This window comes from Ochlerotatus camptorhynchus, unplaced genomic scaffold (genome assembly GCF_037179485.1).
Source record: "Ochlerotatus camptorhynchus isolate MF236.1 unplaced genomic scaffold, CSIRO-AGI_Acam_v1.1 ptg000025l, whole genome shotgun sequence".
In the NCBI taxonomy this organism is placed as follows: Eukaryota; Metazoa; Arthropoda; class Insecta; order Diptera; family Culicidae; genus Ochlerotatus; species Ochlerotatus camptorhynchus.
Window position 1 is genome coordinate 764,181 of NW_027040517.1, and position 24,056 is coordinate 788,236.

Here is a 24,056-nt window from a genome sequence, read left to right on the forward strand (position 1 = left end):
CAAAGTTTGTTTACATACATGTTTCGCCAAAGTATGTTTTATTGAAATTGAAAACTCAGCTGCCTCATAAAAACTATGCTGGTTTTTAAACTTTCATCACTCAGCCTGTGGGTTTAATCTTTGAGCTTAAAATTAAGAATGTGCTATGAAAAAGTCAGGCATAACATTTGATAACGGCACAAAAGCATTTGTAAACAAACTTTCTAAGGCCCTTTACACGCGAACCAAAGTACGCCCACGCTGGATTGTATTTTTAATGCGTCGCACGTCGGTCTTCCAAAAACCAAACCTCATGAACTATCCAGCATTGATTTCCTTACCCTAGCAGTTCAAAATGGAACAAACTGTAATCAATTCGTTAAGATGTGTTAGTGGAGTTGATTTCCCGATGCACTTTTCGTTTGTTTGTTGCTGTCCTTTGTACTCCTCTAGATGTTCATAGCGAAAGCTCACTCCCTAACTGGAATCTGATGACTGGAAAATGAGAGTAATTGCAGATTCACGTACACATTCAGAGCCAGTCGACGGCTATGTGCGGTAGTGTTGGTAAAAGGACGCCAAAGTATCGTTTCACCGTCGAAGTTGGTCGTATTTCGTTTCGCGTCTTGCTCTTCTTTGTGAGTAACCAACGCAGCAGACGTAGTAGCAGCAGCAACACAACCAGTCACAGCCGCCTAGTTTTGTATAGAGCCAACCGTCTCAGCGCCAACAGAGAGAAGCTAGTTTAGTGCCCGTTCGAAGATCTTTCTCTATCGGTGTTTTAATTATATTGTTAAAACCATCATTCAAAAAGCATAGAAAGGCTTTTCCTTATTTCGACAGCCACGGTTCGAAAGTTATTGTCCGAGCGCTCGACCGAATCCACACACGGTACAGCACTGTCTAATCGTTCAGTTGTGTTCGTCATCTGTGTCCTATCTCAGTGCTTTTTGTGTCGTTCGACGCCTACCGCTGAACCGGATTAAATTTTCTTTATCCTAACGGAGTGATAGAGGATCGCCTGGATTTTGAGAAAACCTGGATTAAACACGGAATTTTTACCGCATTTGGATATAAAGCTAAGTGAAACAAGTGCTTTTCAGTGTAATCTATACAGTGATTGACAAGGATTTGGTGTTTTCGATCAACATCTGACCTGGAAACCTGCAAAGTGATTTCCGGCAATTTTCGAAAGGCCGAAAAGGAATAAAGAGAAGAGTGAACCCAAAAGTGCGAATATTTTGTTATAGGCTAGCGTTGTGTGCGTGAATTTTCTGCCAGATTTTTACTCGTTTCCAACCAGAAACCCCACAAATTAAAATCCCGAAAAATGGCCACAGAAGTTGAAAATAAGCCTCTCGCCACCGAGGAGGAGAAGAAGACCGAGCTCCCAGCAGCCGGTGTGGAGAAGAAGGATGATTCTGCCACTGCTGCGGCAGCGGCTACTGCCGATGGCGATAAGAAGGCCGCTGAAGGTGAAAAAACCGGCACAGAAAATCATGCCGCCGATGCAGGAGCCGGTGGTGACGCTGCGGCCACATCGGCCGCTGCCACCGAACAGGCCCCGGCCAAAAAGGAGAAAGAAGTGAAACCCTTGGTTCACAAGGCCAACTTCGAAAAGGATGTGGTTTATCTGTACCAGTTCACCCGGACCCCACTGCTGCCATCGATGTCCCCGTACTGTCTCAAGGTGGAAACCTGGTTGAGACTGGCTGGGCTCAAGTATGAGGTAAGTGGGTTGTGAAGCGCGAGATTGGGACGTAAAGGGCACTGTCTGCAAGTGGACTGTATAAGGTCGATCAGAGACGAACCAGTCCGAGGTTGAAACCTCTTTAATAAAGTAATCTCTCTCTCTGTATAAGGTAAGGGGATAAAGGAACTTGTTTTAATCCGCCAATCGCGTGTGCATTTGGTTCTGAATTGTCGCCTTTGATCCCTAGTTGATGTTTATGACTATCGAAAGAAGGTTGCCAACTGAATTAAATTTTTTTAAATTAAAGTTTTGATTTTTTTTTAATCAGCACATAATTTTTATCTTCAATATAACTAAATTTTTATCATCTGAATTTTCCTATGCTCATTAGTTTTAGAGCAGTGCTATTGAAAATATTGGGAAAGGTCAGGGCGTGCCCTCTTTTCAACAGACATGTTCTGACCTAACTTATAACTACATTTCTGTGACGCTATTTTGATTAACAGAACTAAAAAGCTGAATCATTACATCGTGAAATATTCAAGTTTTTTTTTTTTGCAAGCTTACACCTACATATGAATAGGAAATCAACCAAAGATGGGACAATTATGATTTTATGGGCAGTACAGTATTAGGTGCTGCTCGGAATTATCGAAATAATGTCTGAGACAATGTTTTAGAGAAAAATAATGTCTTGCTGAAAAAAAGCAGAACATGTTTTTTTTTTATTTATTTATTTTAAGTAAATGTTTTATAAAAAGTTTTTTTTTTCCTTGATTTGTTTTCCGTCGATCTTGTATCCCCTGCTGAGCATCAATGCTACCGACACCAGGGAGGCAGCTCCCATACCTGTACCTTACCTATCGACCCATCAACTCATGAATCGGGGACCAACGGCTTTACTTCCCTTCCGAAGGAAGGCGTGATCAGAGATGTTATGCCTCAGAACCCAGGCCTGCTCGAAGGATAGGTAATCATACTTTCCACTACACCACCGGTGCCGCTAAAAAAGCTTAAATATCTCAAAATATCCTTTCCAATTTTTTTAAATTAAAAAAATGAAAAAAAAATGAAAAATTAAAAGTTTTGGAAACCATGGAAACATAAAAACTGACAAAAATCGTAAAACAAGAACTTTTGGTCAAATTTTTAAACTTTCTGTTAGTACGCTTTTTGTATATTTTTTCACATAAAAAATATTTTAAATATCTCAAACATTGTTTTCTGAGTACAAATAGCTTGGAAAAACGTTTTAACAAAAAGTTCAAACATTTTAGTAAAAGTTTATGTTCTACTTTTCCCCACTAAACTGATTCAAAATGGTTGCTTCCTTGACCTGATTTATGGTTCTGTAACTGATAGGTTTTCGTTATGCTATCAATAAATTACAATTACGATTTTTGTCAATTTTTAACCGTCCATAGTTTTAAACATTCCAAAAGTTTGCATTTTTCATTCACAAAAAAAAAAATCAAAATCTTAATTAAAAAAAGATTATTTAGTTTTTTAACATTTTTTTTAATTTTTTTAATTTTTGAATACCGTTTCCGTGCTAAAATGTTTTGAAAAATTTTAATACATTATTTTGAAAATTTTACAAGATCTAAAATGGCCGAATGTTAATCATTGCCCATAACAAACAATTATGCAAAGTTTCATGGAGAAGGTTGAGCTTTTCCGATTCGTCATTTGGCGTGGAATTACTAATTTAGACCCTTGAAACTACCCCGCTGTTTTTTGCAGCGCAGTAGGAGTAGGAGTAGCAATTGCATATTTCGCGCTAAGGCATCAAGAGAATTTTAGAAAAGAAAATTGAAAGCAATTTAGAGCACATTGTAGAATGAGCTTTTATTTGCGAGAAATCGACGGCTAAAAACCACTAATTACGTCCCTTTGAAATGTTGGCACTGATATATCGCACAAGCAAGAAAATTTCCAAAATTCCGGAATAAAATAAATAATCGAGGGTTCCGTTTACAGCCCACTATAAAAATAATCATAAAATAGTCATTACGGTCAAAATTTCATAAGGAATGCGAATGTTAAAAAGTTAATATTTCCTCTATGGAATGGCACCCTTGCCCCACAGCCAAGTCAGTAAAGGCACGGTATTACCAAACCGGAGGCGGCGGATTCGATTCGCGGTCCGGCCGATGGAATCTTTCGGGTTGGAAATTTTCTCGACTTCCCTGGGCATAGAATATCATCACGTATCATTGTGCTTGCAACACAATATATAAATTCATGCATTGGTATTGGCATCGAAAGCTCTCAAGTTGTCTAAAGCTAATTAAAACCTGTCTACATAGTTTATAAATAACCCCAAATGTAGCACAGCTATTAACCAAATGCTATGTTACAATACTCTCAGGTAATTTTTGTTCAGGTTCGTATCATCTGTATATAACACATGTTTAATTCGATTCAGTTGAAATTCTTGACGCTTTAAAATTACTGTTCCTTGGAGAGATAATCATGGTATAGATTTAGGTATCATTATCATAATATCCTATTAGAAAATATCTTACGATTATCGAAACTCGATGTATCGCAAAAATTTAACTATTGCTCACAAGTTCAAGGGAAAGCGAGATTTATTTTCATGAACACCATTATAAAAAGTTCGCTTTTTCAATAAAGTTTTCACCTCAAATCTGGCAACCCTCGTCCTTTGTCTTTGCCAGAAACCTTCTCCTGCCCACCACAGATCCCCGAATCCTGATGAAGAGATGATAGACCATGCTCTACCCATAGTCATATCCATGATATTAGCAGAGTTATATCTACTCTCTTAATTTTCAACAAGAATGTCCTACCTCTAAACATACCCGGGTTCTCTGTATTGGTACTCTGCTACAGTTATGTCAGCAGTGTATTCGTGACTCGCTCAATTCAACGTTGTATGGTCCTCTACCACAGTGTTGTTCGTTCTCCTCCCGCAATCTGCAAATAACTGAAGCATCCTTTTAACGAAGCCCGCCACGTTCCGCTTTCCCAACACATCTCATCTCATCGCACTTCCATCATCATCGTCATTAGTTTTTCGACTGATTTCCAGACGCACCAATACCAATGTACCCCGTCTGAGGCTCCATGCCATACATTACAAAAGTACCATGGAAACGTTAATAGCATAAAAGGAGTCCGTTGTTTCCCGCTTGATGATGTTCGATGGAGGCTCATGCATGTTACAAGAAAATGATTATTTTGCCAATGCATTAAACGAGTGCGTTGCTGCAGAATGGTAAAACCGCGAAAGGAACTTGTGCTCATGATCGGTGCAGTTTTCCTTCCCTGACCTCCACACCCCGTTCCAGCCAGGGATACCTAAATGTGTACACAGAGAGATGACGATGACGCTAGCTATTGTTTGGGTGTGTGCGTTGAAAACCGTCTTATACCATAACCAGCCACACAGGATCAGCTCTCGAGCGAGGCAAAAGGCGTGGGACGGAAACGACATCGGAGGCATGAGCGCGATAAGCCCTCAGACTCCCACGTCTGGACGGCCAGAGTTCGACGTGGAAAGTGGGCAAATCTGATTCGGGCTTATCAGAAAATTTCATTATGTTGGATCGAAAAAAGTAGATTGAGATCCTGCACCCCAATTATTTACGGATGAGATGCTCCGTAATGGGTTTGTCGCTTCGCTTCGTAAGTAATTTTCATGAAATACTTAAAGAGATTTTTATTTTTATTGAGTTTTATTTAGATAAGTAATTAAAACAAACACGTTTCCATAATGCATTGAACAGTTTACTTTCGCTTGTAGTAGATGGGAATCAATCTTCCACCGAACATTTTATTTATTTATTTATAATTTTGAATACGCTTTACAAAGCAGCACGGCTTGTTGTCGTCACATAATTTGACAAACAATCCATCCTCCTATCTGCTAATAACACGCAATTCATCTGCTAAGCAAATAGTGACAAATCATCTGTCTAAAATTGACTACCTAACACGCGAAGGCTAACCTGAAGATTAAAAGCTATTGATTCAGATTTAAAAGCGCCAGGCAGCCTGTTACACTGGTTTGAGCATGCTCGTCGTATTCATCGTTACCTATATTTCCCATCGCACTGCTAGTGGATTAATAGAATGAAGTGATTAACTTTAGGTTCTCAGACATTATCAGAAATTTGTTTACATACATATTACTATGTCGTCTAGAGCTAAGCTTAGAGATTTGTTAATAAATTGTGTAAACATTGTAAGTTTAAAAAGTTGTCACGATCAACAGATTGGTTCCTCTGTTGCCAGGTACAACATGAACAAGGGTTAATGTGAAGGAAAATAAGATTCGCTCTTTATTACAAGACTAAATCTCTATTTTGAAAAATCTTTCAATTTAACTACTTTACTGGAATCGCCATGATAAACCGGGAAAAAGTAAGGATTTTAAGTGCATCAGGGAACTGCCGATAATTTCAAAAAATATTCAGAAAAATCACCTTGCAACAAAATATTTCTTATTTTTACGATTGCTTTTATTGACAATAATCGTATTGTCAATACATTTAATATTGACGTCAATACATCGGTACTGACAATATTTCTGTATTCACATCATCAATATTAATGTCAATAATTCCCCTTCGCGTCAATATATTGATACGTGTGGGGTTTGCTTTAAACAGCAAATCAAGATTATTAAATTACACCGTAACCAGCACCGTACTCAAGCAAGTGGCGAATGTGGCATTTACCATTTACACATTCCTGAGGGGTGGAAACATTGCTCAAATGTTCATTGAACATCTAAAAAGTTCCCTTATTTTTACGTATGGAAAATTTTCTCAGCTTCTTCCAAGTTAATATTTTTCTAAGTTCTCTCCATTAGACTAATATCTCAGAACATCCATCTCCAACCATGCCCCAGGACCTTCTCCAAACTTTACGAAAAACCATGACCTTTTTAATTAATTTTCTTAAACATTTAAGCGAAACAAATTTCCTAAAACTTCCAGTTAGTTTCCAAATCAAACCCTGAAGTGCTAAGAAGCATGATGAACTTTTAAATAATCCCTGAGCTTATACATTTTTGTTCCTTAAACTTCAAAAATAATCTCAGAACTTCTATGGAGTTTTTCGATGTTCCTCGAATGGCTACCTATTTCACTTGATTCCTACAAAGTTCTCAAAATTTCTAAGAAGTTCCATGAATTTTAAAGAAATTTGTTAATATTCCGCGAAGTTCCCTGAGTTTCTACGGAATTCACTGTCCATCTTATTTTAAGTCAATTAAACTTTAGCAAAGTGTCCTGAAGCTGCAAGAAAACTATAAAATAATTTCTAATAGTTAACCAAAGTTTCATTAACTTCAACAAAGTTTCTCAAACTTGCATAAAATTTTCAATTCTACGAATTTTTACAAAGCTTCCTTAATTTCTTCGGGGAATTCATCGAATTTATATTGAATTTCCTACATTTCTACGATAGCCCCCTGAACATCTACGAAGTCCCTGATGTTTTAAAAAGTCTAATGAAGTTAAAAAAAAATCCCTGAGCTGCAAAGAAGTTCTTTGAATTTCCACAAAATTCGCTAATTTTCAACAATGTTTGATGAACATCTGAACTTCTACAAAATTTGCTAAAGGTTTTAAAAAAATCTCTGAAGTTCACTAAACTTCTACAAAGTTAGCTGAACTTTTACAACGTTACCTGAACTTCTATACAATTTTCCGCACTTCCAGAAAATTACCAGAATTTCTACAAAGTTCAGTGAATGTATACGAAGTTTTCGAAAGTTTCACGATGTTTCTTGAAGATTTATGAAGCTCTCTGAAATCAAATGACGTTCTCTTAATTTTAACAAACCGCCCTTGACTTCTAAAAAGGTCCTTGAGCTTCTGGAAAGACTCAGTTTTTTTCAAATCTGAAATAGTAAATTGAATTTCAAAAGTAGCGGTGAAGACATCTTGTCGATCTCGTAAATTTATTTTTTTCCAAACAGGTGCATTCAGAAAAAAAAATTACGACTTTCATAACAGGTATTTTACAAATGTCCAAATTTACCTCCGTAACTCGATATTCTTCTAAACTAAATGATTCTTTCAATATCAAGTACAAGAGAGTTGACTGCGCAACATTTAAGTCAATTTGAGCGCTTGCTGCTGTGGTTCATTTTTCGCTCAATTCAGTTGTTTGAAAAATATTGGTAAAGAAACTATTTGTTCAAGATCTCCCGATGACAAATGTATGTAGTTGTCTCAAAATGCAGGGGGAAGTCTTTCAGGTTCTTCAGGATGCCTTCAGAATGTTATTCCAACTATCTCCGAAAATATTTTCAGATTTTATTCGAAAGATTCTTCAGACTTGCCTGGAAGTTTTTTATTCTGAATTTTCCAAGAAGGCTCTTTTCCCCGGAAATTTCTTCGATTTTTGTGCGGTTCCAGATTTATTAGAATATGTTTTACGACTTCCTCCGGAAAATCTTCCACGTTCTCTTGGAGGTTGACTTTCCCAAGAAGCACTTCTGGTTTCCTCAGAAAAGCTTCTTCCGACGTCACCTGTGACTATTTTCCAGACTTCCTAAAGAAGTTTCTTCTGCCTGGTTCAGTGAGATTCTTGTAATTTATCCTGGAAGCTTCTACTGACTTCCCCCCGGAGTCCTAGTGACTTGCCCCAAAGGTGTCTACCCTTGCCAAGTTTAGAGAACTATTTCGGCCTAATCGCCCATTTTGGGCCTATCGAGCAGAAAACTTCAAATAAATCCATGATTTCAGAGTTAACAAGTCAATTATGCGTTTGGTACGATACTTTAGTTAATAAGCTACGGAACGAAGTCAATGAGAACGCGTGATATGAAGGTTTGCACCCATTATTCCCAAAAACAAAAGAAGCGCTCCGACCGAATCAATTTTTATCTTAATCATCCGATAGGCCGAAGTGAATTCATTGGCCTTTGAATGGCGTTTCAATGCGTTAGGCCGAGTTTGGCGTCAAGAAGCAGTGTTAGACTTTTGACAATATCTCAACGATTGGTTTCTCTTTATCAAATCTTACGGTACGTACGGAAAGGTAAATAAATTTGAAAGCCATCAGTAATAATAACATTCTGTTTGGTGCTATGCTGTGCTAGATTAAGAAAGACTAAGTGCGGGTTGTGCTTAATAGGCCGGAAATGGGGTAGTTAACCCTATTACTTCTGCGTGAAGTCAACGATTTACATAGTTGAAGATGCTAATTTCAAATAACAGACTGAAGTGGTAATTTTTATACGATAGATGAGGAGATGAAGGTATAGAATTGATAGTTCCGTTAGAGTACGGTAGTGTGAAAATTGCATATACAGGGTGCGTGACGAATTTTTGCAGTAAATGGCATATTTGAGAAAAAAATACACCAGTTAGTTATTCTAGCAATGAATTTTGTGCGATTTATTTTCTTTCACAACATATGGAAGTTGTAAGTAAATTTATTCAAAAAAATTGCCTTCCCTTTCGACGACTGTAGTTAGACGCTTCCGGAAACTGCAGTATGCACGTTTTAAAATGTTTCGATCCATAGATGTCATCACTGCCTTGATTTTAGCTTTTAGCGACTTAAGTGTGGTGTGAGGGGTTCTATTGGTATCCCGTTGGACGACGCCCTATACAAAATAATCCAACGGATTGATATCGGGACTGCTTGGGGGCCAAATTTCTTCCTCCCAAATTTACGAAATATTTTCCGTAAGCCATTTCTGTGCTTTATTAGCAGTATGAGCAGGTGCTCCGTCTTATCACTTTGCCAAGCCTTTTTTAATATTATACACTGTTCTTTCAGACACATTTACCGACCGAATTATTTCTTTCATGCATACTCCGGCGCGCAACAAAGCGACAACGGCTGACAGATTGCTCTCTTGTTTCGACATCTTTACGTTTACTCAACATTGTTTGTTTAAATCTTACACCTAACAGTATAAGCTATCCAGTGCTGCCAAATATATCTAAATCATGATGCACAAGCATGAGAAATTACTATTTGAAATTTATTGCAAAAATTCGTCACGCACCCTGTAGAGAGTAGAAAGCGTAGTAGTACATAACTCTGGATGGGAGCATACCATCAATTACTATCATTGGTCGAAGGTACAGTAGCAGCACCTACCCTACCCGTGTCCCCTCGAGATCGTCAAGTCGACGATGACAGAAGCACATATCGTGGTAGAGGTAACAATAACTGCAATTTCCAATGAAAATCTTCTCATTTTTTTCGTTGAACAAATTGTCTTCAGAAATGCCTTTGAATTCTTCTCAGAAAACCCCTTGAAATTTGCTTGAAAATTTCATTAGAATTTTGGATTTATTTTATTTTTTCAATTTTTTTTTTCAATAAGCCTCAGAGTATGATTCTTTAGGTATTTATCTAGGAGTTCACTTGAATTCTTTTCCCTTAAATTCTGTCAATAATTCGATTTGAATTCGCATAAAAATTCTCTAGGGCAGTGGTTCTCAAACTTTTTTAGATGGCGACCCATTTTTAAACGTGCAAGAAACTCACGACCCATCAACATTAAAGACACATATTCAACATGAACGCAGTGGTCAAGGTTTTATCTTTAAAAGACACAATGGTCCGAAAACGGCGTGAATACCGTTAGAACCCTTGATAAAAAATGCTAAGTGGAATTATATAACAAAATGGCGCTAAAATGCCGGAAGATGGAAAGATCAATTTAAAAAATTAAAAAATTAGAAAATTTCAACAAATCTGAAAGAAATGCACTAAATGCCAGAAAATACATTGGATTAACTTACAAATTTTGGTCATCCAGGAACGCAAAACGCTTGAAAATCTCCAATTAATTTTGAAACGCCATCATGACCTTAAAACGTCGAGTCATGACCTAGAATCGCTAAAATGAGAGGTAATAAATAGCCTTTAAAAAACCAAAATAGACTACAATCTCCAGAAGGGCCCATTAGTTAACTAAGCCAGGAGACAAACACTGCGATACCTGGAAAATGCTGGAAGAAGCTTCAAGGATAAAATTTCCAGAAAAAGGTGGTATATAATTCAGAGAGAAGTTAAAAGAAACTACAGAGAGAAAACGAAAAAAAAAATTCGGATATAGTAAAAACATTTTACAAGAAAGAATGTTGCCATGGGAACCAGGAAAAGGAATTATGGGAGCAATGTAAAAATACATTTTTGGAAGCAATTGAAATCAAACATTCAAATTAGTTAGAAGAATTTTCCGAGAAAAATAGGAAAAACACCCAAGCGATGTCAAACGAAACTTCCGAGGGTTAATGTGCAAAAACTTCCTGGAGGCCGGAAGGCAATTCCAGAGGAAGTCAGTGCTCGTATCGTTTAACAGACAGAAAGTAAAAAAAACGCTATCTGATACAGCTGTCTGATTACAAGATAAAAAGTATTTTGTAATTCCTGGGAATTCCCGCATAAAGCCATAAACGGTACCTCTAGTATCGCTCCGCAAAATAAAATACGGGAAATGGAAACGGAAACACTACCCTAATAAAACTTGTATGGTTATTTTACTTATCGACGTGTTCAAGATACCAATTAAAACCATTTGTGGAATAGTTCTATCATTTGCGTTTTCGTTCGGGTGTGGTATTTTCTATCTTATGATCGAGTTCTTAATTTGCTGCCATCCGCTGGTTGATTTTGATACTCAAAGGATCATTGAGTAAAGAAATCAAAATATTTACTCTGAAAAGCACGGCACCGTAAGGGTCAATTTCGAAATTTTCTAAGCACAAACAAGAAAGCGAATTTGCTATAAAAAGCTCCTAATATGACGACCTACCACCTGTTGTACGCCAATCCATTGATCACCCCAAGAGGATGCCACTTGACACATCACACCACATCTACCGCCTGGCCACTCTTTTGTGCGTAGGAAGTGTTTACGAGCGTATAAAATCCATTCCAACCATCACCGAAACTCGTAATCGATTGGAAGATTAGCATTTTTTTTTATTATAGTAGGTTGACAGTTTAACAACACACATTTTGCTTCCTCTGAAGAAGGTAAATCTAGGCTCTTCGGAGCTGACCTCACAAGTTCTAATTAAGAGTTCATAAACGATAATTCAGAGGAATCGTTTTATCACATTCTATACTTATGAGGGCTCAGACATTCCTGTCTCCGGATACACATAGCTATTGATGGGATGAGTATTAACACCCTCAAATTGCACATTCCCTAGATGTGATGTCAACCGGGTTGCTCTTGTCCACAACAACACATCCCTCGAAATTGGCATTAAATTTTAACGATCTCATAAATGGCAGACGCAGGATATTCAGAGATACGCATCGATTCAACAAAATCCTAAGAACTTGCTGGCAAACGACCAATATAGAAAGGGAAAAAATAACAATATGATGAGTCGAGACAGGTTCTACCTGTTGTTTCGTAGATGGTCGGTCGGACCGACGGACGCCACCAACAGAGCTTTGGCTTCACGTTTCTCACTTTACTCTCTGGCGGTTGCGATTCACATTACAGCTCGCCGTTCAACACTGAAGGCGACAAACATTTACATACGTAATGGGAAAATATCTTCATCTTTTATTTAAATACCTTTTCGGAGTGGTGTGTTGCAGCCTGTCGTGCCATGGAATGAAAATTTCTTCCCCGTTCTCAGCATCAAACAGTCACGCTTACTTGGGTCATAAATTACGGACGAAAAAAACTTGAGCACCAATAAGAACCTCTGAGGAACGACGGAAACCAAAACATCAAGGTCGTGAGGTAAATTTTTCGAATGCTTTCGTTCGAATTCATATCCAGAGATAGGTAAAAAAGAAATCGAACTAACAAGAGGTGGTTTTGGTATGCCAGTAAACGGAGAGGAAGTGAAACTAAGGTGGTGAATGGCAAGGGCGTCGTGAAACTCGTTCAGTGTTTTCTTTTCTCTTCACGCTCTGATAATCTGGATGGATCCCCCAAACCGCGTTACCAACCGTTGGCTGGTAGACATACATATTTGTGTGTATGTAACTGTCAGATTTTTCAGCAGGTTACCGGTACAATATTTTCCGATGCGAGAGGAAAGGGATTCGTTTTTGAGCACCTCAAGACGGTGGCAACAACAGCTCATAGACATTTTCTTCGGTTACATGCATTTCGATCGATCCATCCGATGCAAGGAAAGTGAGAGCTACCGGCGAAGGTGCACGCGGAGAGAAAAGATGAAATCGAGTACAAATTTTGTTTGTTGTGTAAAGTGCTTTTCCAGAAGGATTGTAAACATTGGAATGTAGCAGTTAGGGAGGAGAAAAACGTGTGTATATCTTGGATTAGTTGTTTTTGATAATTGTTTCATGGCCATGAGATTGAGTGAAATGCATACCAATAAATGTTGTAAATGTTGGTTTGCAAGTTTTGCAGAAACTAGATCTTAGGTGGAACTGCTGCAAGACCGGTGTAAGGAGATTCTCTGCATGCTATAGTATAGATCAGCGTTTCTCACTGGTCGCAAGTTGCTCCTAGGTGGGTTGTCATGTCTGGAACATTTAGACTTCGAGTAAGTGAACCAGTTTTTGACCCAAGAGGTTCCCTAATCAGGACTGGTAGCGAGTCACTTTTTTCAAGTCAGTCACTAAAAAGTCTCTTTTTTTTAAGATCAAGTCACTAAAATCACTTTTTCTTGTAAGGGCCTGTTCATAAACTACGTAGACAGTTTTTAGGGATTATTGACCCCCCCCCCTCCCCCTGCGTTGACAATTGTCCATACAAAAAATTTAATATTCGTATGGGCCGTGGATAATTGACAACCGTCTACGTAGTTTATGGACAGCCCCTAATCAGTCACTATTTTCAAATTTTTTAGCGTGAATTTATTTAAAGATTCATCATTCTTCTTGCACTGCACTGTGTAGGATCTGATAGTCCAATCGATGCCTACATTTTGTTCTAATTTTCGAACAATTCGAAAAAGTTTTGTGACGTTTGATCGTCTTTTTTTTTTCTAACTACAGGGTGTCTACTTATTTTTAAAAATAAAATTATCTGAGTTTCCCAGGTTTTCCCAGAACTTTAACGGATAAATTCATCAACTTTTATGAATTACAAAGCACTTCACAGGTGTCAAGCGAACTTGAGAAGTAAAGAAAACTTGCGGGGTATTGTGCAATTTTTTAAAGAAAATCTAAGCACTTTAGAAAACTATATCTAGAGATCTTTGGGGAAATTCAGATCTTAAAAGCAGTTCCCGTAACTTAAGTCCAGACTTTTGGAGCAGTTTAAAGACCTATAATCGTAAATTTAGAAAAATTCAGGATTGTTCCATGATGTGCTGAAAAAAAATCGGGAACCCTTGAGATTTTCCGAGAATTTTAGGGAAGTACAGAGAACTTCAGATAATTTATGAAAACTTCAGAAATATTTCAGTATCTTCACAGAAATCCAGAGAATTTCAGGGAAATTTAAAGGTGTTTACGGGAATTCCATTTATTTCCGAGCAGAACCGAGATATTCAATAGAATTGAAAGCTTTAGGGAAGCTTCGAGAACATCAAGACAGATCAGAAAAAAGGGCAGTTCAAAAAATTTAAAGGAAATTGTAGAAACTTTAAAGAAGTTTCGAGAAACTCAGGGAATTTCGGAAACTTCTGGAACGTGATAAAAATTATATGAACATCCGGAAAACGTGAGAGTATTTAAGGGTGCTGTATTTCGCGCAATACGTGAACAGGGCCAATCATTGTTGATCGATTCTCTTCATCGATTTTCTCTACAGAGATTACTTCGGAGACGTTAAAAAGTTAATTGAGGTCTTCGCATAAGTTCAGAAGTTCACGGAAGCTTAAACATTTTTAGGACAGTTCAACAAGCTTCATGAGAATAGCAAAAAAACTTAAGAGAAGTTTTGAGAATTTCAGAAAAGAATAGAAAACCTCAGAGCAGTTCCGTTAACATTAGAGAAGTCACATAAATTTTAAAGAAGTTTCGAAAACTTCAGCGTATTGTTAAACCTTTAGATGTTTTTGCCCCGTAACGTGGGTAGATCACGTTTTCGTGGTACGTTACGGGATGTAAGATCTACCACCGATTCCTAGTCCTGACTACTTCAAACTAGGGGAACAGGATTTTTCAGTAATCCAAGGAACACATCTTAGTCCTTGTTACTTTGTATGCCTTGTTGATAGTGACAAGACTCGGCTTTGTCTACCGAGGATGATCTTGAAACAAGGAAAAAAAAATAAGTTTTCTTCATCTATGTGCTTCCTAATCTTCTATTCGTTGTTCCCTAGTTTGAAGTGGTTAAGGCTAGGGTTCTGATGCATGGTCATTATCGGTGTCATACCTTTTTTTTTTTTTTTGCTAAGGAATCCAATTTTGACTGACAAAGGGGCGCGCCTTTCGAGGGTGTTTCAACACTCCGAAGGGTATAAATAGCGGGACCTTTCAATTAGAGTCGGATCCTTGCGATAAATAAAAGAGTGACAACTGTAAAAAAAATCGAATACTTCATCATTTCTCAATAGTGATGGAGTAATACGACATGCACTAAACTAAGGACACGGGATATACTACAATAGATCAATTTACTGGTCGCAGTAGTGTTAGGTCCCGAACAGAGGAAACAAAAAAAAACCTTTAGAGGAGATCCATTGTCGTTAGAAAAATTCAGGAAAATTAAGGAAACCCTATAAAGTTCAGGGAAGTTTAAGAATTTGATGAGAAGTATTGTAAGCACCAGGTCACTTTCTCAAACTACAAAAGAACTTCAAGGCAGTTTCATTAACTTCAGGTAAAATTTGGGAACTTTCAAGTTGTTCTAAAGACCTCAGAATAGTCCATTCCATATTCAACGGAGATTATCATTAAAACTATCCTCCGAATTCAATTTTCTTTTAGTTTCCTCGGAATTACCTTGAAATTCTTCACAATACGAAACCCTTTGGAAAGATTTTTCGAATATTCATTGAATTCATTTCAGATTTCCTTTTGAATCTCACTCCTTCCCTTGGAATTCTACTCACATTGAAAGTCTCATATGCATTCTTTGGCATTTCTCCTCACAAATTCCCTAGATTTCTACTAATAATTTGTTTGCAAACTCTCCTGAATTTATTTTCTAAATTCATTCGAAGATGTTTTTTTGTTGTTATTCTTAGATTTAATTGTAATCCTCGTTTTAGCATTTTCAAAAAATCCTCGTTTTAGCATTTATGAAATTATCTTTAGAATCCCCTTGAAATTTTCATCTGAAGTTCACAGGAGTTGTGCTCCTCAGAAATTCATAAGAGTTTTCATAAAAATTTACTTTTAATTCAATTTAGAGTTTCTTAAAATGCAACTCACAGGAAATCGAAAATTCATCAGAACTACCTTGAAAGCAGATAGCATTTGATGAACTCCCTTGGAATGAGGTCATAAGAAATTATAACAAAATTCCACGAGCCTCTAAAACTGTGCATGGAATTTGACTCCAGATTCTTGAACATTTCTTGAAGTATTATAGCTTTTAATACCAGAACTAGTTCAAATTTAAAATTTGTAGAAAATATGCATGTTCCAAAACCAAAAAAAAAAAATAATTTAATTTATTTGTTACTGAAGATTAACCCACGGTCTATAAAGTTCAAAGTGTTAATAACAATATCGAGAAAATTTAAATGCTTGTATTTTAAAATTCATTATTTTTTAAAAATATCCTCAGCAAGAAAACTATTAAATTCTCTGAGACTTTCAGGTATTTTTTTGGAAAAATAAAATTTCCTAAGTATACCCGGTTTTTCAGATTTTTGCAGTAGACACCCTGATTAATATCGAGGGTTTTACCATAAACTTTCTAAATAAAAATAAAAATAACAACTACTTTTCTTCTCTTATAAGTCACTATTTGGTCACTTATTTCTTCAACATGTTCACTAAAATCACTATTTTCGACAGCAGTGATTGCCTCCAGCCCTGCCTAATTGAATGTATCTTAATTTTAATGTTAGTTTTACCCAATTTATTTCTATGTCAGGTTAGAATATAGATTTTGTCATATGTCAATAAAGCCATGAGAATTTATTTCAAATTTGAGTTAGACCCTTGCGCCAAAAACTGCAGCATTAATGCCATAACGGGCTCGTTAACATTAACAATAGACCAAAGTTATCAAATCAAAAAAAAAATCAAAATAAGTATTAGGTTCTTGTTTTACACGATTTTCATTTTTTCGATTTTGTCTTCATTTAGGATGGCACATAAATTTCCATGCATACCACCATATTTTTCTTTGTTTTTTTTTTGAGATTTGATATTTTACGATCGATAAAGAATTCGTTTATAAAAATAGATTTGAATATATTGTTATTATTAAGTTTTTTTTTTTTAATTTATACAGTTCCATTACGTTTTTGGCAACACGACCTCATCAGCTAATTCTTCCCTCAAGTTTATGCTAGTGCTTTCTGGACAATTTTTCATGACATACAGAGTCCTCTCTACTCTACTTCTATAAGAAATTGAATTAAGCGTTGGATGGATTTTCTAGAAAGCAAATAACATTATAAACATTTTGAATTGTTTTTGTGTTAATGAATATTTAAATATAATCAAATTGAACAAAATGAAAGAATAATTGCTTTTTCATGTGGAACACATAAAGTTTTAAACAGTTCGCACGGTCGTAGTGTGCTCAATAACATAGAAACAAATATAAAATTAAAAATGTAACAATCTACTATCGCTACTACAGTACCCATTCGATTTTTCCAAGATAGGATTTTTGATTTCCTAGCTTTCCACTAGTTTAAAAAGTTGCAAATCTGATATCTGGTCACGTCCAAAATTTCACAATTATCCAGACAATCTTCGAAAAATATTAATCAAAGTTTAAGATTTTAAACTGCTGAGCACAATCCTATTCAAGACATTGGAAACGTGTTGTCTTAATCGAATGGACACTGTATCTTGAAGCTGAAAATAACCCCTTTTCAAAACATTTTTTTTTTTATAAAATAGAGCTTATCTGTGCATGTTTTGATACCTTATCTTACTTCTTTTTTTTTTTTTGTAAAGACATTGTCTAAACTTTTGAGTTTATGATTTAATTTTATATATATATTTTTTTTTACAAGTTCGAGATCGCAAATAATTCTAATTGTTTACCCAAACTCTGTCTTGTATTTTTGAAATTGTGCAAATATCTGGATATTGAAAACTTTTTTCAAAATCTTAAAAATTAGACCAGATAAAAAAAATATCCGAGCTTTCCGTAGGAATTTCTAATCTATGATCATTTTTCTTCGAATCCTTTGTAAGGCCAAGAAGTTCTACTGCTCAGAATCTTCTAAAGACCCGTCAGTTTTTTAATAAAACATACACAATCGACAGGTTTAAGAATCAACTGGCGAAGAAATAAAATCATTTCTAAACCAAAAGTTTAATAGGGTCTATCAGTTTTTGTAACAAAACTTGTAATGTCCTTTTCTTGCGATCCGACGCGCTGCTACTCAAATCGGGAAAGGGAATATCTGTCCTTTCCGACAGGATTGATATGGTTTGCGCACGCAAGCTGCAGACTCTTCCTTTTACGATTTGCATGAACCTTTACATAATAGTTTATTATGGTAAATTATTCACATTTGGCGAAAACTCGGCCAATAAAAAGTTATTAGCATATTCGATATTTCATAGTTCAATTAATTAATTAAATAATTGGATATTAAAAACCAAAAAAAAAATTAAAACTTCAATATTTTTTGAACATTTTTCATTACAAAACTTGCTGTATTCTGTGAAAATTTCAAGTGGTACACTACAAAATTAATAAAACAACTTTTGGACAAATTTTGTTAATTCGCACAGAAAAAGAAATTGGAAGTCTAAAAAATTGTTTTCAGTGTAAAATTTCACAAAAATATTTAAACAAAAAGTTCAAAAAATTGTTATCGTTATTTTGATTTTTTACCCAAAATTACCTGAATTTTGTTAATAGAAATATCCTTCCAAAAAATTTGGTTTTGCTACTACTACTACTTTGTCTCAGACGTTATTTCGATCGGAAGTGACGAGGCATGATTTGTTAAAAAAAAATTTAATACGCCATTTCGATGTTTTTTGCGAGATTCAAAATACTGTAAATAATTGGCCATAGCAAACAATTATACTCAGTTTCATGCAAATCGGAGAATATGCAGATCGCGTCAGAACAATTCGGCATTAAGCGTGTAACTGCTCTATAGCCATAATTTGTACATCTACCATATTATAAGAAGACTTTTTAGTTTGCTTTAGATTTCAGCAACTTAATATCAGTAAATTATACTATATTAATGTTAAACATATGCTACTACTATTCGTATAATAGTCGCATGCCCTGTGGAATTCCTATCTAAATGGGACTGTTATGCAAATAGTGGCAATATGGTTATTGTTTGAAATTCATACGAAAACCATAGTTGAAAGAACATTCTTGTTTAAGGTACTATTATTATATAGTTGACTAAATTTATTGAACACAATGTAAAACTATAAAGTTATAGTGCTCGCAGTCATGGATGGAATGGTATGTACGAGAAACCGAAAGTATGAGGTTATTTGAAGCCACGCAGCTTATCTTCAATATTGTTAGCAAATCAGCGAATCGTTGGATTTTTCCGCAAACTAGATATTGACACACTGCGGATTTCTTGTTGTTGTTGCATGTTTAAATTATCTGCAAACACACACACACACACACACACACACACACACACACACACACACACACACACACACACACACACACACACACACACACACACACCGAAAAGCAAACCGTAATTACCGTCCACGATCTCGATTTGCTATCTATTGCCATCATCAAAATAATCCTCACCACGTGCTGGCACTAACAACGATATTATATCCATCTCGGAAAGATCAGCTCAGCATCCACCGCAGAGACTCCCGTAAGTGGTGTGTGGTACAATAAAAACTTTTTAAAGCTGAACCACCCGAAGCCACCAGAAAAAAAAAGTGGAGCCACAGAAGCAAAGGCTTAATTATCAAATTCAATATTAAGGTCGATGAACTGTACTTGCTTCGGTTCCGAGTTTGGATGTTGTTGCTGTGTGTGATGATGGTCTGGCCTTTCGTATCTCGCGTTCAAGAAAATGAAGTGATGGTTGTGATGCTGATGGTGGTTCCTTCCAGTGGCCTCTTCGGTTGTAATAGTAGCATCTCTCAAAGCGACGAAGTAGCCTCGCGGGTCCACCATGGACAAACTGGGCGTTGGTTTTCTGCGTTTCCTTGCTTACTGCGCGGTCAATGTCTACCTCGACTGTAATCGTTATTATTATCATCATCAACATCTCTCTGCGGTCGCTTAAGTGGCAGCTCTATGTAGTTGAAGACTGTTATATTTGACTGCAAGCATCGGGACGAGTCGACGAAGCGCACTGGGTTACATGAATCCGTCCAATTGAGTGGATTTATGCGAACATCGGGTGCATCGTATGGTTTCGGCTCGTGATTATAGTGTTACTAACATCTGATAAATCACGTAACGTTTGAAATTAGTGTTTTAGATTTGGTGTGAAAGTACCGTGCGTTTCCTTTCAGCCAAACGTAACTTCGAAACGAATGCTATGATGGGTTGTTTGAATGTTCAAATAACATTTATTCCAATGCCCAAATGCGAAATCATCTTAAACTGAATTTGCTCCGTCGAAACTCCGTTAGTCCGATGGCTGTCATCCAACAGCTCAGCTGCTACTGGTGTGCCGATGCAATTTATGTATTACCATCTATTGCAATAAATTGCAAATTTATCACAACCTCGACCTAGCACAACTTGGGAACGACCGAAAGCATTCACAACCAGGCAGACGGAAAAAGAGAGATGCCATTGCTATTCATCCGGCTGTCATCTAGTTTAATGCTCAGCTGGTTTTAAAGCCTCTCCGATTGCCTATGTATTCCGCGTCCTCCATGCTGTTCGGTTGGTGGTGGGTTGCACTTTGGTGGAATATAATAGAAAGGATGGTCGAGTGCGCTCGAGCGGTCAATGATCGCAAGTTGCGCGCGCGTTGGTTTGGTTGGCTTCGTCATTGGACCTACCCACCTTCGTACGCCGGAGATGGAACCTCTTTGCACAAAAGGATTACTGCTTCGGGCATGGTGACGGCCGATGCGCATTGGCGTTTCGTGGTCACACAGGCTGAGAAGTGTGGGGTTGAGCAGGCGATTTTATGGACGAAACTAAAAGGAAGGCAGCAAAAATCGAGGGCTTGAAATAAAATTAATGAGTTATGATGGAGGGAAATTTTTCGCTTTTCTCGCGACAGTTCAGCGTGGGGGAGCTGGGCTTTTGTGCATTTGTGCAGATGTCATTATGCTGGAGTAGGATTGAATTTCATACTGTGACATGCAGAAAAAGGAGTATGAATAACTGAGCTGGTAGTTGTGTAGGCAATTGGATGAACGGGAATTCACTGTATCGTCGTTGGATTGCTTACTGTCGTTTGCAAAAGGTCATTGAACTTTTGTCATTATGCAACGCAGTTGATGCGGTAGTCGTGCGTATATATTAACTCACTCTAGTTTCTATTTCTTCTTGATCAATTGAAACTTTACATCCGTCTACACCGATGATGGATGAATTCTTCAAATTATTTGAGGAGCACTGTAATGCTGGTTTCCTCATAATTTTTCCATGTGCTATTGGCGTCTTGCAGTGAAACTTTTCCAAGCTTTCGCCTCCTACATTTCGAAGTGAGAACTACTAGAAGGAGGATAGTTTCCAAATTTTCCATGTAAAACCGACGCTTTTTGGGGCAAATCGGTCCATAAAGAAAAACAAATAATTTCCCGTGGAAACTTTTGCTTGAATCGTGTAAGAAAACGTGTTTGAAAACTAATTGCTATTATTTCGGTATGGATCGGAGATGTTTTCATGGAAAATTATGCATAACAAGTTTGCACCCACAGCGAGAGGTTACCTCCTGCGGAGCTGCATTTTTCGGAAAATGGTGAATATGTGCGATTTCCACTAAGATGAAAGTGGAAATTAAGTGAATTTACTTAGGAAAGGTTGTATCATGCTGGTGGTAAAAGAGAATTGGTTGTATAGGACGCCAATATTCAATAAATGTTCATTTTGGCTTTTTCTAAGCAAACATATTGATACTCACAATTTTCGACGGAAAACGCAACGGAACTTGCTTTACTCAACACGCACCATACTATAAAATGGTGCTAGATGGTCTTCAAAGTGATAACAAGATGACAAATCATCTTTATTTTGAGTAATTGAGCAATTAACTTCTGTTTACCATCATATTTACGATGCAGCATTGATGGAGCCGCGAAATGAAATGAATATATCTTATGAAAGTTCAATTGGAAAAGTCAAAGATGCACATCAGTCTGATCGTAAAAACGTTTTCTTCTTCAATTAGAATGTTATATTGGAAGGATTTTACACAGGCTTGATGAAAATTATGATTTAACGCTAATTTTCACGAATTTTATATGCAGTCTGTCAACATTATCATCATCATGCAGTGGCGACATCTGCGTTGAGCTTTTACGGCAATCTTCCAATGGAGTTTTATGCTTTCACCGGCAGTGTATTTGTATGTAAGACGATGTCGAGACATTGGGCGAAAGCTAGTAGACCAAATTCATTACGCCGAATGAGCGTTCAAAATTAAAGAAAATCATAAGAATAATTTCTAAGAATTTTTGAAATTGTACAAGAAATCTTTTAAAATAGAAGCAAGAAGCATTTTTTTTCAGAAATTTGGACTAAAGGGTGTCCACGATGAAATTGCCACACTATGAAATTGCTCTAACTTTTTAACCGTTGGGTAGAATTTAATGAAAATTTGGGTGGATTTAGTTCATAGTGCATTATTTACATCCTGCAAGTTTTAAAGTCCTGTGATCAAAACTCGCGGAAATGGAGTCGAAAGAACAGCTCGTGCGTGATAAAATCTTGCGCATTCATCACGAGAACAAGGATCTCTCGCATCATTCCTTCGCTAAAACGTTGGGAATCGCGAATTCCACGGTGTCGCGAGTGATTAAGCGGTTCGAGGAACGGTTGACCACCGATCGGAAGCCCAGAAGTGAAGGAAAAAGTATTCCGTACAACACCAAAAATCACAACCGCGTAGTTGGGGCCTTCAACCGAAATCCGAACGCCTCCGTTAGGGATGTGGCTAAGAAGCTGCACCTAAGCCGAAGTTTTGTCCAGAAGGCCAAAACTAAGGCTGGGCTTCGAACGTTCAAGGTACAAAAGGCCCCTAATCGCGACGAGAAGCAGAACAAGTCCGCCAAAACCCGTGCCAGGAAGTTGTACCTTAACATGCTGACGAAAGTTGAATGCTGCATCATGGACGACGAAACATATGTGAAGGCCGACTTCAAACAGATCCCCGGCAACCTGTTTTTCACGGCCAAGGATAAGTTCAGCGTTCCGGAGCATGTCCGCACTCAGAAGATGTCCAAATTTGCGAAGAAATTCCTGGTTTGGCAAGCCATCTGCACGTGCGGGAAGCGGAGTGCACCATAAAAGAGTGCCTCCAGAAGCGGCTGCTTCCTCTCCTGAAGGCCCACAACGTCCCAACAATCTTCTGGCCGGATTTGGCCTCATGCCACTACTCCAAGGACGTGCTGAAGTGGTATGCGGACAATAAGGTCAATTTCGTGCCGAAAATGTTTAACCCTCCCAACACTCCGGAGCTCCGCCCCATCGAGAAGTACTGGGCGATTATGAAGCAGCACCTTCTTAAACGACCTAAGGTAGTGAAGACAGTCGAGGAACTGAAGAAAGTATGGGTTTACATGCAAAAAACGGTTGATTCACAGGTTGTGCAGAATCTTATGGCCGGGGTTAAGGCCAAGGTGCGGGCATTTGCGTATGGACTGTAAATAAAATACGAGTAAAATGGTAAAATGAAGTTTAATAGTTATTTCTCAATCCCTGAAAATTTGATGGCAATCGGATGAAAACTCGAATTTTGCGAATCAATTTTGTGTGTGGCAATTTCATCGTGGACACCCTTTAAACATAACAGACTAAAAATATGCTCGATAATGGGAGGTTCTAGTTATAGTGCTTATGGTGCAATTTACTTTGGTGCGTTGTCCAAAAATTAAAACCCAGATGTTTCGAAACATTAGTTCAGATCATAAAAAGCTCTTGTCATTGCATTCCTTTCGATATTTTAAAATGAAATAATGCGCCGAAATAGAAATGGGTATGAATTTTACGAAAACAGATTCTTTAAAAACACGAAGTTTACCGCCAAGACAAAACAAATGTTTGCTTGCTTTGATTTTTCAAATTTATATTGGAAAAAAACATAAAAAAATACCAGAAAATCCGTTTACGTTTGTACGTTTCTTTTTCTATTCTATTTCATCATTTTGAATAGCTGGGTAAAAAAATTGGTAGGTCTAGTTTCGCGGTATTTTATACCCATGATGATGT

The 24,056-nt window shown here is 37.2% G+C and overlaps 1 protein-coding gene across 2 annotated transcripts in view; it reads left to right on the forward strand.

Annotated features, from left to right (window-relative positions):
- The first annotated feature begins 633 nt into the window (after nucleotides 1–633).
- fax (failed axon connections) overlaps nucleotides 634–24,056 on the forward strand; it is a 142,379-nt gene continuing 118,956 nt past the window's right edge. For both annotated transcript variants that reach the window (XM_065229947.1, XM_065229955.1), the window contains exon 1: nucleotides 634–1,708. In XM_065229947.1, the coding sequence (XP_065086019.1) occupies nucleotides 1,310–1,708 (399 nt within the window). In that variant the 5' untranslated portion in view covers nucleotides 634–1,309. The remainder of the gene's footprint in view (nucleotides 1,709–24,056) is intronic.